We start from the raw sequence: 16717 nt of genomic DNA, 5'->3' as shown, positions 1-16717 counted from the left end.
CTTCAGTTTGGGTAAATTCTACTGCAGTAATTTTGCAGTCGTGAGACCAGTACAGTTTCGTGTGATCCTCTGTGTGCATCCAGATTAACCTGTGGGAAGTTATCCATGGGAGAGCTCTTTATGCGTGGCAGCCCAGGGCAGAAGGTGCACTGTAGGAGGGACTGAAGCAGTTTCCACAGGACTGACTCCTTCCTGAATGCAGTGATTTGAAATGCAGTGTCTTATCTAAATCTCTATGGGCACCTGCTGCTGCTCTGGATGAAGTGGTGTAACTCCGCTATTTCTGTCTCTTCATGGCTGCCTGCCAGAGGTTACGTGGTAGGAAATGTTTTAGGGAGCATAGCCTTTGCAGATACTAAATGCCTTCCGTGAGTGCCCCAGCCCTGCTCTGGAGTTCTGGTGCTGCCGATGGGTTTTTCCTGCATGTTTCCTAAACTGTCATTTTCCTCCTACCCTTCCTTCCCCACCTGCCCTAATTCCTTCTTTTCCCAATCCTAGAGCTGATGATTATGGAAGCAGAAAAGTACCATTCCCAGACGGCATTTGTAATAAAATCAGTATTTCCTCCCTGTCCCGTCTGATAGTATAAAACCTGTACTGCTCCATTTTAGGCTGCCCTAATGGGTGGGGGAAGGGGATGCTGTGTTGTCCCCCTGTAAAATGTGTGTGGAGGATGGGACTAAGCATATGTCAGAGGTCTCTGGTGCTTTAGGTTTGCTGGAGCCTTTTCTCACTCCATCCCTCTGCCCTGCAGGCCATGGTGGAGACGGTGAACAACCTCCTGCAGCCTCAGGCTCTGAACGCATGGAGGGACCTGAACGCCAGCGAGCAGCAGCGCGCGGCCACCAAGCTGCTGGACACAGTGGAGGACAGTGCCTTCGTGCTGGCCGACAACCTGCTGAAGACAGACATCGTCCGGGAGAACACTGACAACATCCGTAAGGACCAAACCCCATAAAAACCAGGAGCAGGCAGTGGAAGAGTAAAGGCTGTGAAGCACGGCTTTGGTCTTGGTCCGTAGATTAATTGGAGAGCGATTTGTTAGATACGTCTTGGGCCTTTGTCTGAAAAACTTCAAAGTCTTTCCAAAAGAGCCTAAAGGAATAAGGCAGCTCTCTACCCTTGAAATCCCATGGAAAACGAGCACCTGACCTGCCTTTATTACTCTTGGCTTTGAGGCTATAATCTGTGCTAGAGCAATGAGAGCAGTGCTTCACAGGGGGATTGTTCATCGTAAGGCAATTGTGTTTCATTTCATACAAATTTGTGTCTTTATTCAGCTGATTGTTGATTTTAATTAAAAAACAAGCATGATGGAAAGCACCAGCACTCCCACTGTGCATATGTAAAATGAGAACAACTCTTCTTTCTATTTCCATGAATACAGATCCTGAGCACTGATAACATTTACAGAAAGTACCAATTGCCAGTGGCAAAGAACTAGTATTCTCAGATTTTCATTTTACCCATTGTCCTTAATATCCTGAGGTTCTTGTTTACAAGAACTGGTTGTCTTTTGTCTTCCACAGAGAGTAGAATTTATTTGCACTTTTTTTTTTTTTAATTAAATTTAAAGTTTCTTCAGGGCAAAGTTTTAAAAAAGAAATAGGAGCCCAAACACATTCTAGTATGCAGCGTTGTAAGTTGTTTCCCCTCCTCTCAGCTGGCCTGGAACACCATTTTGTAGCTTTGAAATACCGTGTTGAAGATCATTTCAGCAGAGATTTTTTTCTTACTGTCTGTCTCTCTTGCACACAGAGCTGGAAGTTGCAAGACTAAGCACAGATGGGAATCTGGAAGATCTGAAGTTTCCCCAGAATATGGGCCATGGGAGTGCCATTCAGCTGTCAGCAAATACCTTGAAGCAAAATGGTCGAAATGGTAGGTCTGGCACCTCAGGCCATGCCAGCCTCATGAGAGTCATGCCTTAGGCATTGTTTTGTGTTTAACCATTATAAGTAAGATATTAATTGCTATGTTGCTATTTAAATTAACAGGTAGCCTCATTTGCTCGTGCCCTTGATTGCAAGCTATGTTGGCTGACTGGGAATGTATTATATATGTATTATATTGCTAAGTGATTCACAGCCTTCAAAAGTATTTTTTGCTGGTAAAAATGCATCAGATCCTTAAATTATGGGGCTTCTGGGGCACAGTGCTGAATCTGGAGGAGTGCTTTTAACTGCTGATGTCTGCAGTAGGAGGCTTCAGATGGAATAAGAGGCTCATTTGAGTAAACTGCTTCACAGCAGGGCACTGTACAAATATCTGAAAAAATCAAGGGAGAAAACAATAGTACCAAATATTAATAATGAGCCAACAGGGCAGAAAAGGTTGATTGACTGTTATAAGTCTTAAATCTTTAGTGCCTTTCAGTATCTTATGAACCTCCTGATACAGCATAAATTTTAGATGATGTTATATGTGAATGGTCTTCATCCTGCCAAGCCATTTATTTCCAGATCAGGAGTTTGAGCAGACGAATTTGTTGATCTCTACAGCCTCACTGTAGACCAACTTTAAACTGAGGCTTCTGGTGGTCGGCCCAACATGTTCCTGTTTCTGAGTTCCTTTAAAATTTAATATGTGTGCAGGGTACAATACATATATGGGCTTTGGTCACTGCAGGCAAAACACAGAATCATGAAATGGCTTGGGTTGGAAGAGAACTTTAAGATCATCTGGTTCCAACCCCCTTGCCATGAGCAAGGGCACTTTTCACTAGATTAAGCTGCTCAAGCCCCATCTAACCTGGCTTTGAAAATTTCCAGGGATGGGGCATCCCAAGCTTCTCTGGGCAATCTCTGCCAGTACTTCACCCTCCTCTGCATAAAGAATAAAGAACATGGAGTGATAGGGCAGCATTATAACCAGACCACATGTGTTAAAATTTCCAAAAATTTTGGACAAAGTTCGGTCTGATGGTTCAGAAAGAAAGTCTTGCCATTGGTTTGCTTGCAGATAGGATTTGAGGGGACGTATTTCTTTTAAAGACAGTTTAAAACTCAAGCTGTGTAACAGAACTCCAGCAGGGCAGGGCTTTTACTTGGCAGCAATGAAAGGGAAGTTTTGTTTTTCTAAACACAGCATCGCTGGAGAGGTCTGTTCAAAGTAGAACCCCATCAATTTGCACCAGCTTGACACATGCTCAGAGGTCACCAAAGGGGTACAAATAAAATTATCATAAAAGGATTTAGATTGGGAGGAGCCTTTGGAGTCATCAATGCCTCACCTTCCTCAGATGCTGTGGTGATTCATAGAGAAACAAAATCATCTCTCTCCACAACTAATACATATAAAGGCAAACTAATCACATTCCGTTCTTATTTATAGGCTGTGAAATAATGTGCAAAACAGAAGGCAAACTGGATGGTTTCAGTTAAAAACAGTAGGCTGGTAGACTCGGTTTTCTGCAGGCTCTCCAATGGTGTTTTTCTGATTATCTGATTGGCAAATTAAGAGAATAAATGTATTTTTAAATGAAATGTCTGAAATTTTGTTTTACCTGTTATGTGAGATTGGAATTATATTGGAAAGGTTTTGATTTCTTCTCCCAGGTTGTCCCTACACTTTTTTGAGATAGTCTTAATTTACCAGACTAAATTATAGCTTTATACTGCATCTGTGCAACATGTCAGCTTGAAACATGTTTCCCAGGTATATCCAGGAGAATAAAGTGATGTCAGGTGGGAAATGGACCACCTGGCCTTTTTTTTTTCTGAAACGAGTTACACCTACTGATGCCAAAAATAAGCCCACCTTCCCTGTCTGTATTCTGCTCATCTGTTTGGTTATAAAAGTTTCATGTGGAAGAAGCAGCTCTGCCCTTCTTATCCAAGGACTGCTTGTTGCAGCTCTTGGTGCTCACTGTAATTGGCAAGAGACGGGTTTTCATATGCCACATCCTGGTCCTTTCACATTTTCTCAGAGCAGTTTTGAAGTTGGTTCAGAGAAAAGATTTGCAATCTGAAAAATAAAAAAGCCACCCCAGTGATTTAATCTGGCCCTCTAACCTCTTACCTCTCTTCTAGGTGAGATCAGGGTGGCTTTTGTGCTGTACAACAACCTGGGCACCTATCTCTCCACGGAGAATGCCAGCATGAAGTTGGGAACAGAAGCGATGTCGACCAATCACTCCGTCATTGTCAACTCCCCTGTCATCACGGCAGCAATAAATAAAGAGTTCAGCAATAAGGTTTACCTGGCTGATCCTGTGGTGTTTACTGTCAAGCACATCAAGGTGTGTGAGTTCAAAAAACACTTCTCTTTATTTTTCGGTTTCTGAAATGAAATGATGCAAAAGTTGGCTGCTGTGAGGCCCCCAGCAGTCCTTGATTAGATTTTGAATTATACTTTTGTTCCTTTGCACTTTGTGTTATTTATGGAGAAGGTCTTTTTTACATAGCATTAATAGAAGTAAAGAAAGTGTCTCCTTTGAGCTGATGCCCATTTCTCGGTTGCTGACACGCATCATTCTGTAATTAAAAAATCCCAATAAATTAGAATAGACCCATAATATTATTTTATCATGGTGGCAGGGGATGTTAGAGGAAAGTGGAATTACAGTGGAAGAGGACAGCTAGTCCTCCTGTTAGCCAAGCTCAGTCGTTGCAAAAGTTGATTGCTTAAAGCAATTAATTTCTCTGCTCTGCAATGCAAATGAAGCAGTCTCGTTTTGAAGAGCTGGATTTAGTCAATGTCTGAAATTAATCAAGAACAAAGAACTGAGTCTGCATTAGCAAAGAGTGCAGCAACAATCTAACTTTCTCTGGTATTGGCAAGTAATACTTGACGTATAAACCACTGCTGATTATTTATCTAAAATTAAAGGATGAGAGTTACAAAGAGCCTCAGTAGTACATTTGGAGATCTCTGAGAGCCTATCATTGCTACTGCATTTATTAATTTCTTTCCTGCAGCAGTCAGAAGAAAATTTTAACCCGAACTGTTCATTCTGGAGCTACACGAAGCGTACAATGACAGGGTATTGGTCCACCCAGGGCTGTCGCCTCCTGACAACTAACAAGACACACACCACGTGCTCCTGCAACCACCTCACCAACTTTGCAGTCCTGATGGCACATGTGGAAGTGAAGGTAGGCATTGCAGATTCCTAGGCTGCCAACACACTGGGCAGGAAGAGTGGTCAGTGCATGGCACCATTTTGTTCCTACTAATGGAGCTGAGCAGGGAAGTTGCTGTGTGACAGGAACTCTGAAAGTAGAAACTATCTCATGTAAGTCTTCTTTCTGCTCTGTGGGGAAACCGGAAATAGTCACACCAATGCAAAGCCTGTCTTAGGCTCTTAGCATAGCCACTTCTGAGCTGGGGATGGTGAGTGTGCAGGTCTAGCTGTTGCCATATCCTTTGCTAACAGGTGCAGAACATCTGGCTTGGTTCTTTCTCATAGGGTCCTCCCTGTGCTGCCAGGGAGTAGTGAGGTGGGGGACAGAAGTGTGCAGTCTGCCTCATGGGGTACAGGTTGGATGTCCTGCTGGCAGCAGCTGCAGGTACACACTGCCACAGGTGTTTGTGTGAGATGCATGTGTGGAACCAGCAGTGTTTTCCTCCTTCCAGCTAGGGGAAAAAATATGTTGTTTGTATTTCACTGAGTGACAGAGAGATGCAGAGTGTGACACATGAGAGACAAGCTTCTGATACCATCCTGTATAGACTGCGCATCTGCTTGAGTCCAGTACATGACCAGCTGGTTCCTTTGCCTGCCTTTATATCTGTGATGTTAATCTGGCTTTCCACGTGACTAACCCCACTGGAGCTAAAGAAGTTAATCCTGAAGATAGATGTTCCTTGTGGTAGCAGTGGTTTTGGGAGCAAAGCACACATTTGGGATTTTACTCAAGAACAGGAGAATGGTTGAGGTGGTCTTCCACTTCCTGAGCTGCCTTGGCTGTCTTTGGTTGAGAACAGTCTAAACTGCTGGAAAAAGAAGGAAGGCCCTGATGCCCAAAAGATTTTGGCCTAATCATTTTCTTCATTGTGGTGTCTCTATTTCATGTGCCTGGCACAGCTGCAATATTCACAGCTCTCACAGAGCTAGATATGGAACTGGCATCTTCCATGCAGGCAAAACTTTTCAGAATCACTTCCATGACCAGCATAACCACAAAAGCTATTATGGTTTTAAAACTACTTTTTCTCAAGTAGTCTTCCAGTGTCCCTGCTTTGTGTATTTTTGTTCCACTTAATAATCTGAAGAATAATGTAAAGAGCTGCAATAAAATACATATTAAATAAGCATCATGCATGACAAAAGCTCTGCAAAAAAAATAAAAAAAATGGGAGCCCAGGAGCACATTTTGCACAACAGCTGGGTCCAGCTGAAAGGGGCAGGATATATCTGTTGCTACTGCCATTATATGTTTGTGGCATTGTGCTGGGATATGCCTGAAGAAAAGGCCTATTTACAGGTTAATGGCATTCTGTAGTCCAGGTCTGGTTTTGCCACTTTCCTACAATTGCTCGTATTTTCATAAGAAATGTGTGTTTGGCTCATTATCACCCACCTGGAATTAGCAGATATGCCTGATTCCCTGAAATCAGAGATTGCAGCTGGGAAATGCAGATAGTGATCCACTCCACTGGTGTGAATGGAGGCGATCCCTACTGTGTGGTGCAGATACAGCCTGGTGCTCAACAAGCCTCTTCTCAAACTGCAAATAGGTCAGCCTTGTCTGCACTTTCCATCCAAACCTCGTGAGACAAGTAGAGCCGCTGTTATCTCATCTTGCAGGGAAAGTATGCAAGACCCTTCCTCACCCATGTTCATCCAGCAGGTTGGAAAGAGCTGCAGCTGGAAGATTCCTGAGTGCCAAGCCAGTGTGCTGTTAGCTAGTGGCTGTTTCTGGGTGTTAACAAGTGCCCTCAAGACTTTCAGGTCATGTTTATCATTTGGCTGCAGCCAAAGTTCCATTGCTGTAAGAGCCAAATTGGCTCCACTTTGTTGCCTCTGATACAACCGGACAGCTTCCTGGCATGTCCACTTCAGTGATCATCCTAGCCTGAGGGCAGAGGCAGGGCAGGGTTTCCTCCCACATAACACAGACACATATTTCAAATACAAATATGCAAACACTTGCAACCTTCCCTGCCAGCTGCTTGTCACCTTGCTCTTCCTGGTGGCACTGCCTCACTCCATGGTGGAGCTGACCATGTGGCTCTTGACATAGAAGGTGGCTTATATGACCTTCCTTATGCTGTTGTCATGAGTTGATTTTAAGTCTTGGCAGGACAATACCTGCTGGTTTGGAAAAGTGGAGGTTTAAAAGCAAATGGGGGTTGTTGTCATTCATTGATTCATGCTCACTGCTCATAGATATGCCTTTGAGCCTTTTTTTTTAATCTTGTGGCTGGTTCAAAAGGCATTCCTTAGTAATTCTGTGACCTGTTAGTGTTCTTGGAGGTGGAATGATCCTTGGGGAAATGATGTTGTGTGCTTCTGCAAGGCCCCTCAGACCAGTGTTCTGGCAATGACCAGGATCTCTAAAAAGGACTGTTGTACACACAATAATTAATAATACTCTGTGAGTTTTGCAACAGAAACTGTTTTCTCCCATGACTGAGATTTGTAGTTTCCTGACTTCGGTTGTTTGTTTGAATTTTTGGATCCATAGGGAACATCCTTTGGTGTAAGGAATATCCACAGCACCCTGCCTAATGAGACTGAAAACTGGGCATCATGGGGAGCAGACATCATAGTCCCACTCCTTAATCAAAAACCAGCACCATTTTGACAAGTGTCACATCTGCTCATGAATGATCTCCCTACCTGGTAACATAACACAGGAGCGTATTCTCCAGAGGGGATCTCAGTGGCCACCCTGTGAGCTCTGGGCTGCGGTTTAATTATTAGCAGAGAGTGTGTGGCAAGGTGGAGCTGGAAAGTAGCGCTGCTGAGGAGAGGTGATTGATGGCCATCTGGCTCTCCAGCGTGAAAATGCAATATGTCTTTGTCCAAAGGGACAGAAAATGCCACCAGCTGACCATGGCAGCAGGGATTTATTCATGTGCTCAAAGAGTAGAAGTTGCTGGCATCAGTTCTGGTCTGACTATGACTGTACCTGATTAAGAGAATTTAATTTTGAATATGCTTTTTGTCTATTAAAATATGTTGGGCTCAGAGTTTCTTATTCACTCACTAGGGTAAAACAACAGTGTCCAAGATTAAGACTTAGCTGCATGCAAGGAGGATGCATAACTGCTGGGAAGAGCAGTGGACCCTCATTTTCAGGTCCTCCTCCAGCCACTGTCTATAAAAATGTGGTGGCTCCCGTGCTGTGGAACAAAGCCCACCGTTAAATAAGCTATCCTACCTATATAATTGCTGTAGAATTATTCAGAATTTACAAGTTGTTTTTCAGAAGCTTGTGCTTTGCAACATACTAATTATAGTAGATGCATCTTAAATGTATCATGGGAAAATTATGCAGCCAGAAAACAAGTTCAGAGCTGGTGGGAAAATGCAATTAAAAAACCCACCCAAACCAGAATAAGCAAAGATACCCCCAGGGTAGATAAGTGTTGCTTATCAGTAGTGAGTGCCAGATCTTACCCCTTTTTTTTAAAATACGAACAGAAAGGCGGGGGGGGGAAAGAAAGATGTTTTAACTGTAATTAATAGGAAGGTTTCAGGTGGATTTTTTTTACCACAAACATGTTGCACTGTGCTGATTATTTGGGGAGTGGAAGCATAAGGCAAGCTAAGGAGAGAAGGGAATAAAAGTATATAAAGTCTAAGTGGAATGTAGCGGTCCGTAGCCTAAAGCAGTAGAGGAGCAAGCTGGAGTTACTGAAGGCTGATCCTGTGTTCTAACCTTCATGTGCAAGTCATGTAGCTCACACTGGCAAGAAACTTCTTCCAGAAACTGACATTTCTGGCAGCTTGGATGGGTGGATGGTTACACTGAGTTTGGCACAACTGCTATAGCTCATTTCTTGGGTTGGAGATGCCATATGAGTAATCAGAGCTGCCAAAATCCAGCCACCATGGGAAGGCAGGATGATGGATGCAATTATCATTCCTAAGCCTCACCTCCTCTCCACGACTGAATCTCACCTCAGCTGCCTCTCAGTTGCAGTGGGGTTGGTAAGTACAGTGGAAATAGTGGGCTCTTGCTTCCTCATGCTGTGCATGCAGTAGTGTCTGTGATACACGATTGAGGTGAGGACTGTACCCATTTCTCTGTGTACACCTGGCCCCTTACAGCTTTGTTCTGGCCACAGGGGTTTCTAGGATGTAGAATGGCTACTTCTGGCAGTCACCTGGAAGGCTGTTGCATTTTGGGGAGAAGTCATGAGAGAGTTCTGCTAGGAGGCCTTCATCTTGCTGAGGAAGGCAGAAGAGGAGGAAGATGGTCTATGTTGCCCATGCAGAGTATGAAGGCAGCTTCGTTGACTAAGGCAAGGAGAGAAAAGGTGACTTAACCATCTTGTAGGAATACTCAGGAATCTCAGTCTTATTGTGAATGACCCAAGTCAGAAGACAGTAATGTCGCATGGGGACTTCAGGTGGGAATTTTACTGTCTTTATTCCTGGGTTAGGACCTGATGGTGCCAATGATGGCATCATCTTTGCAGAGCCCAGAGGGAATGCGTACACAGCTGCCTACCTCCCTTGGTGCATCCTTAGGGAAGATGGAGAGGATGTATGCTAAGGAAAAGGGATCCCCCAGCTTCTGTTCCTCTTGGCTACAGAAGGAGAAAAACTCCCTTAAAGCCTCTCATGCCTTCATAGCCACAGCAAATGATGCCTTTTAGCCAGCTCGGATGCACTTCAGGAATCCTTGGGGTTTCCTCCCAGTACATGTACCCCAGCTGGTGCTTTTGACACATCTACAAAACCATCTGCCTCTTCAGTAGCCCTTTGCACATAGCCACAAAGCATTACAGCCAGGTCACAGCAGTAAATCCTCTCTCACCTCCAGAGATAGGGGGAAAAGGGCAGAGAGACCCTGCTTGGCCCCAAAGAGCTACAAATCCAAGAAGCAGCATCAGCAATGCACAGAAGTTCAAACCTGTCCCACTTGGGTCTCTGCCCAGCCCAGCACTCTGCCAGCTCCCACCAGGCACTGAGCGGTCATATTTGAGCTAGTTGATGACACTGTGTTTTTATTTACTGCTTGCTTATTCTTCCACCCCCAAAGATATTACTTCTTCCATTCCTGGAGGGACAGATTAGGCAAAGGAATGTGTCCTTTGCTGCTGGCAGCTTGGTTTGGCTGCTGTTTTCTTCTGCTGATGTTTTTAATAAGGGAGGAAATGGCTGTTCATCTCAGGGAGAGCCATTCTGTCATAAGCTGACATTCCCTGGGATTTGTTTTTATTAGCTCAGCTCTGGTGTACAGGCACTGCCAGAACTGCTCATTGATTTTCCCAGCCTGGATAATATCAGGGCTGCCTGCTCACCCTGCTGTGGTTGCTACCAGTGCTCCTGTAACTCCTCCAGTGCAAATCCCCATCAGTACTCTCCTCCTACTGCTCTTGGTGCCACTGGAACAAAATCAGGTCTTTATTCCAAAGCCAGAGACATCTCCTTTCACGGGGCTTTGGGTTGGGTTCATACCTAAATCATAAATGTAAAACTTACTTCCTACAGAAACCCTGTCACTGAAGTGTATTGGTTTTGGGTTTTTTTTCAGTTAGTCAGTAAGTTATTCCTGTGCTAAAAGGAATCTGTGTGTCAGCTTATTCTGCGAAGCGAGTGTAACTTAGTGATAACAAACCTCAGTATCTTGCATGCTGTGCCATGTAGCACCAGTCTGGACAGCCATGGTGCATTTGGGCAAGGAGCTGTTTGGTTGATGCTGTTGGGAGATTGTCTCTTGGACTGACATCTGGCATTTCTCATGAGCTCTTCTGGTTTCTCAAGTATTTGGGAAGATCATTGAGAAACAAGAGGTGGCTGTTCTCAATACACCAGTGGTCTCAGATCTATGTTGTCTGCTTTAGAGACCCTGGAAAGATATTCCATTGTGCTGGAAAGATATCCCTAGGGATCTTCTGGGAGTGGCAGATCCCAGAAGGTCATGATTAGTGTCACAGAGTCAAGCGGGACCTGAGCAGGGAGGTCAGAGCAGACAGCCCCAGTGGTGGTCCCTCCCAACCTTCACCATGCTGTGATTCAGTGGTTAGCATGCACATCAAAGCTGTTTATCCTCGGTCAAGAAGTTTTGAACAATGCTGGACAGGGTAAAGAGAAGATTTGCTCTTCTTGCATTTTTCTGTGGTTAAGAGACCAGGCTTGAAGGCTGAGACCTACACGGAAAATCACGGTGTGCCCTGTATCGTATCTAACCCTGGAACTCCATATACTGACTCTGTAAACCAGGTTATGCTGCTCCTCGTTTGCCATGCAGCGATCAGATGATGGCAAGGAAAAGCTCATGGCATTGGGAGAGGTTGCCACTATTGTTCCATTTCCCATATTATTCTGATTGCTGTAACAGTGCAGTAATTTACAAGTTTCAGTCTCCAGCAAAGGCAAGTTGCCTTTTGTTGTTCTTGCTGGTGTACAAGCTCTGGATGTGCCTGCCCTTAGGGAGCAGTTGGCACTGCCATGGGAAGGATGCCAGTGCTTATCAAGTCTTCCCTGATCCATTGGCTCTGCAGTAGCACCTGAAATTGGGCATCCCAAGCAGGCTGGAGTGTACCCAGCCATTAAAATTCAGCTCACTTCTTCTCTTGGACTCTACTACAAAAGCTACAAATTCACTTTTTTTTTTCCCTGAGGTTTTTTTAAATTGCTCTTGTTCCCAGTTTATTGTTATTATTCCTTTCTGTTTGTTCTTCTGTGCGTTTGTTGAGTTTGGGGAGGGAGTTTGTAATTATGGAGAAGTTGTTTTTACGGTTGTTTCCCAGCACTCCAGGGATGAGTGTTATGTACATAAAATCAGTATTATCTTTACGATTAATATTAAAAAGAAAAGCAGTAAGAGTGATAATAATAATAATACAGCAGTGAAGCATGTTTATTGCTAAGCATGGTGAGCCTTTTGGGCAAGCAGCCCTTCCCTGAAGAAGACAAAGAATCTAGATGGTAGGATCTCTCTCCAAGAGCAAAACCACCTGTAATTCCTTCATCATGTCTTAAAATCAGCAGTTATGGTATTGTGGTAAGAAGTTCAGGAGTTGGGACCTGTGAGATTTAAGAAGAAGCCCTTGCAGAATTTTCCCTGCACCATGCTAAACTTGTCTTGGGATGCATGAATCTGGCCACATCTGGGTGGGGTGCGTGATCTGGCCAAAGTCTACCTGGTTTCTTTCTCCGTGCATCTACCTGCATTAGCTGCCTTTTCCTGTTGCCCAGCCCAAGAGCTCTTGGTCTATTCAGCCCAGCAGGCCAATCTAATCAGATGAGGGCTTATTCAGGAAGATGTTCTCCTGCCATTCCTCTGCAGCCTCAGACAAAAGAAAGACTGATTTGCAAGGTGCAAGGTTTGCATTAACATTTTTCTGCAGAGTTAAGAGGGATGGATGAGCTGGAATGACACCGAGATAAAGCAAAGCGCAGCTGCCAGGGAAACGATGTGCTTCATCTTGTCAGGTTTCTGGGTGCTGCTGGATGAACTGGCTGGAATAGGCATTTCTGTCATGAGCCACAGAAAGCACACAATGATTTCTTGTCTCCCTGTTGGACTTGTGACCTCTAGTTCTTTAGGTATTGAAAATGGTCAGAGAGAGATGCAAGGGAGCTCTCCATCTCTCCACCTCCAAATCTTCCTGGAGGTAAAACTTCCAGCATGGAAGGGATGGAGCAGAGAATCACTCCCCATGTTTTATTGTCATTTGGTGCCTATCACTCGTGCTGGTAAAGCCAAAGAGCTGAAAGGTTTGAGATGTTTTTTGTGGGTGCCGACATAGCACAGTGTTTATCAGGACAGGCTGTCTGACATTTGATGTGGCTTTGTCACTGGCAAGCAGGCAAAGAAAATGGATAAATTAATCACATTTTCCCTCCATCTGTCATAAGCTTTTATCCTATGGAGAGAAAAATGTTTCCACTTTGCCCTGGCTTTTTGAAGTGTGACACTATTGTATTTGCCAGCCTACATAATGCCTGAGTCCTCGAAATGCCAGAAATGGTGGAGAATGTGATTACCATTTATAATACAACCTGGTGGACCAAAGCTGGGCTTTGAGCTGCTCTGGTCTTCGTAAAATGCCCCCAGAGGTTTCCAGCAAGTCTTTTCCCCAGCGCATTGACTCTAACCACTTACACCCAAGCAGTCATCTCATGACTCACAAGGTATTTCTGGTGTTTTATTTGCATTTTGCTAAGTGATGATATCCATAATTTTACCACATGTGGTGGACACTTGAGGAGTTACAGGCAATTTTTACAGCCTGAATAAGGAAGAAGTTGGTGGAATACTCTCATGAGGAGGGTCTCATCTCATGCCTCTTCTTTCCATGAGGGGCATGCAGTGTAAGCTCAGGAGCAATGCAGCAGTGTTTTTTGCAGCAGAGCCAAGGCTTACCTATCCTGTCTCTCACAAAACTTTGTTGCCTAGCTTTGCACTGGCTTTGTTTGCATGGCTTTGAAGTAAATCCATGTTAAAAGTTCATCACAGGGAATCAGTCACTTTCCAGGCTGTCTTAAAATCACTGTTCTGTTACAGTTTAAAAGCAAATTCTCTTTTTTTTTTTCCTTGGGTAATGTTCTTAGGATCAATCTGACTTCCTAGGAGCTCTAAAATATAACTCCAGGGTTTGCAAAAGAAAAACCAAACTTTATTTCTCCTTCCCCTGTGGAAAAAGAAAAAAAATATGTAAGCAATCTCTTTCTTTCCAAAGCCTCCAAGCTCATACATCTCTGAAAATTTAAGGAGAGTCTTTTTTCACTGTTGGCAAACAGTTGTAATGGACTTACAGTTGTTGGACATAATGTTGTTAGCATGAAATGCATTTTTACACTTGAATCACTCTGTTCAATGGTTCTTTATACTGTGTGTCCAGGCACTCCTTTTTCATGATTGTGTAAGATTGAGCCACACGCAAGAGCAGCCCTGATATCTCAGTATTTTCATCAAGAGCATTATGTTTCTGCAAGGTTTTGGGGTCTGAGTCTGTTCAGGGCACTTGCAGCTTGCAAGATGCTTTGGAGTCTGTGTTTCAGGTTGCAGTTTTCTTGCTGCAGGGTTCAAGTTTAGGTCCATTTAATCTTCTTGGTACTGCTGCCTCATGACAGAGACATCCTTCTGTGGCTGGGATGCATTGGAAGTCACGCATCATGCAACTGATGAGGTTTTTTGTTTTATCTTCAGCATAGTGATGCAGTCCACGACCTGCTCCTAGACTTCATCACATGGGTTGGCATCCTGCTTTCACTCGTCTGCCTCCTGATCTGCATTTTCACCTTCTGCTTCTTCCGTGGGCTGCAGAGCGACCGCAACACCATTCACAAGAACTTGTGCATCAGCCTCTTTGTGGCAGAGCTCCTCTTCCTCATTGGCATCAACCGGACTGACCAGCCGGTAAGAGGCAAAGCACTTTCTGCTTGTATCACAGGCTCCTATCTCAGTCCATCTGCAATGTTTGACCAGTGAGAAACATTCCAACTCTGTCTTCATTCCATGCACGAGTCCTCACAGGACTGGGCCCCTGGCTGATAACTGGGACTCACATGCTGATGCCTGCTGTGATTTCAGGGGCTGTATGTGTATTGCTTGTCAGTAATGTGTGTGTTTGTTTAATAAGCAGGTTTTAAAAATGGGCTTATACCATGTACATCTTCATGTGTTTATTTGCCTGATTGTGTATGTGCCTACCTTTGTATCTTTTATATATGCAAATATGTGTCTATTTTAAAACAATTCAAACATGTTTTCCAAGTGAAAAAAGGTTCTTCCTTTGGAGATGGAAGATAAGAACACCCTCATTTTTATCAAGCCTCCAAGTAAGAGGAGGCTTAGTTAATTAATTAATGTTGCATTAATTAATCATGGTACAAAATCCTTCCCTTGCTCTTTTCAATCCTCATGCAGATTGCTTGTGCCGTCTTTGCTGCCCTCCTGCACTTCTTCTTCCTGGCAGCTTTCACATGGATGTTCCTGGAGGGGGTGCAGCTCTACATCATGCTGGTGGAGGTTTTTGAGAGCGAGCACTCCCGGAGGAAGTATTTCTATTTGGTGGGGTACGGCATGCCTGCGCTGATCGTAGCCGTGTCGGCAGCGGTGGACTACCGGAGCTATGGCACGGACAAAGTGTGAGTGACCTTGGCATTGCATGGACCTGCCCAGGAGAGATGGGAGTGGGGGCAACAAACAGATGTGAGCAGCCCAGAGGGTTTGTTCAGGCAGAGCTCAGCCAGGAGGCATGCCTTGCCTTATCTCTGTGTTTCTTGCAGGACAAATTCCCCACTATGAAATTATTTGCAAAGATATTTTCTACAGAAAGTCAGTCAAGGAAAATTTTGTCACATCACTGCATAACATCAGCAGAGGTGACTGTCCTGAGTCTCAGTTTGGTACTATAACAGCAATATCCTCCTTCTCTAATCAAAGAGTATTTCTTATTTGGATGAAGATACTGCTTTCTTCCTTTATTTTTTTTTTTAACCGTTCTATCAAATTAACAGTGCCTGCAGGCAAAATAGGCAGTGGCTGTGGAATGCATCAGGCTCTTTGAAAATCAGAACAGCTATATCAGTTATCATTATGAATATTCTTAAGTGTTTTCAACATTGCAGAAGCTGCCATGAAAGCACATTAGATTATCATGCAACACTGCCTAATGGAAAACAACACCTTCTAATGGAGCCTTTGATTCTCTTTGCCATCTTTGCTACAATAGGATTAACAATGTGTTTTTATTGACCTTTTTTCTTTCTTCCCTTGTGTCTGCCTTTCCAGTGTCACTTTAACTGAGTTAAAGGCTTAATATGAAGGCATATATAGCAATGAGCCAGTGGTGGTTCTGAAGCTCTATTTTAGCATAGATCGCATCAGGCCATGGCAGCATTTGATCTTCTGTTAGGTTCAACTGCAGATTTTTTGCCTGAAAAATCCTTATTAGGGTATATGAACCTTTATTTCTTGAAAAAGCAGATCTGTAGAGCAGCGGAGCTTCTCATGATCCATTACCATGCCAGCAGGCAGGCTTGGATCCCAGATGGATACTTGTGTTGTGTTCCTCCCATGAGTAGGAGAGCAGCAACCTGAATTTGTATGAATGTCAGGCGTTGTGGAAAGGAAAGGAAATGGCCCACACATATAAGGGTAGGAGGGTGTAAGATTTAAGGATTTCTACCAATTTATCCAAAGTAGTTTGACTGACTTTTACAGCCCTAGAGGGCAAAGAATAAGTAACACAACAGCTGATTGCCATTTTTGAAGATTTTCCATCAGTTGCCACCTGCTTCCTGCCCCAACAAGCTCTTCTATTCACTCCCCCTCTTGAGCATTATGTAAGCACCTATTGAATCAGGTGTGGAAACAGTTTGCCTTGTACCTTTAGACAAATTTATTCTTAACTGTGGTGTTCCTGTGCTCTTCACATAGCTCTTCACAGTGGCCTACATTGGGCACATTGAGCCTCAAACATATTCCAGCTGTCTGGAAAGTAATTTCCTGCATATCTGTCATTGCTGGAGCACTGTCATAACCTGTCCAGTTCGCAGTGTAGTATTTTGTGGCTGCTTCCCACACTTTTCACCCTTTGGCTTTTGCAAATAGACCTTGGGTGCGCAAGGCATGGAAGGTAC

General features: G+C 44.0%; 1 protein-coding gene across 8 annotated transcripts in view; it reads left to right on the top strand.

The window, feature by feature from the left end:
* The window catches only part of ADGRL3 (adhesion G protein-coupled receptor L3), a 491700-nt gene that overhangs the window by 411198 nt on the left and 63785 nt on the right, over positions 1-16717 (top strand). For 7 of the 8 annotated variants that reach the window (XM_063423663.1, XM_063423656.1, XM_063423662.1 and 4 more), the window contains 6 exons: positions 755-938; positions 1759-1881; positions 4032-4240; positions 4920-5096; positions 14280-14489; positions 15000-15220. In XM_063423663.1, the coding sequence (XP_063279733.1) occupies positions 755-938; positions 1759-1881; positions 4032-4240; positions 4920-5096; positions 14280-14489; positions 15000-15220 (1124 nt within the window). The remainder of the gene's footprint in view (positions 1-754; positions 939-1758; positions 1882-4031; positions 4241-4919; positions 5097-14279; positions 14490-14999; positions 15221-16717) is intronic. The other variant, XM_063423661.1, reaches the window with a different exon arrangement.

The sequence above is a fragment of the Prinia subflava genome, chromosome Z (assembly GCF_021018805.1).
Source record: "Prinia subflava isolate CZ2003 ecotype Zambia chromosome Z, Cam_Psub_1.2, whole genome shotgun sequence".
In the NCBI taxonomy this organism is placed as follows: Eukaryota; Metazoa; Chordata; class Aves; order Passeriformes; family Cisticolidae; genus Prinia; species Prinia subflava.
Note: the sequence above shows the minus strand (reverse complement) of the source record. Positions and strands in the feature narration are given on the sequence as shown.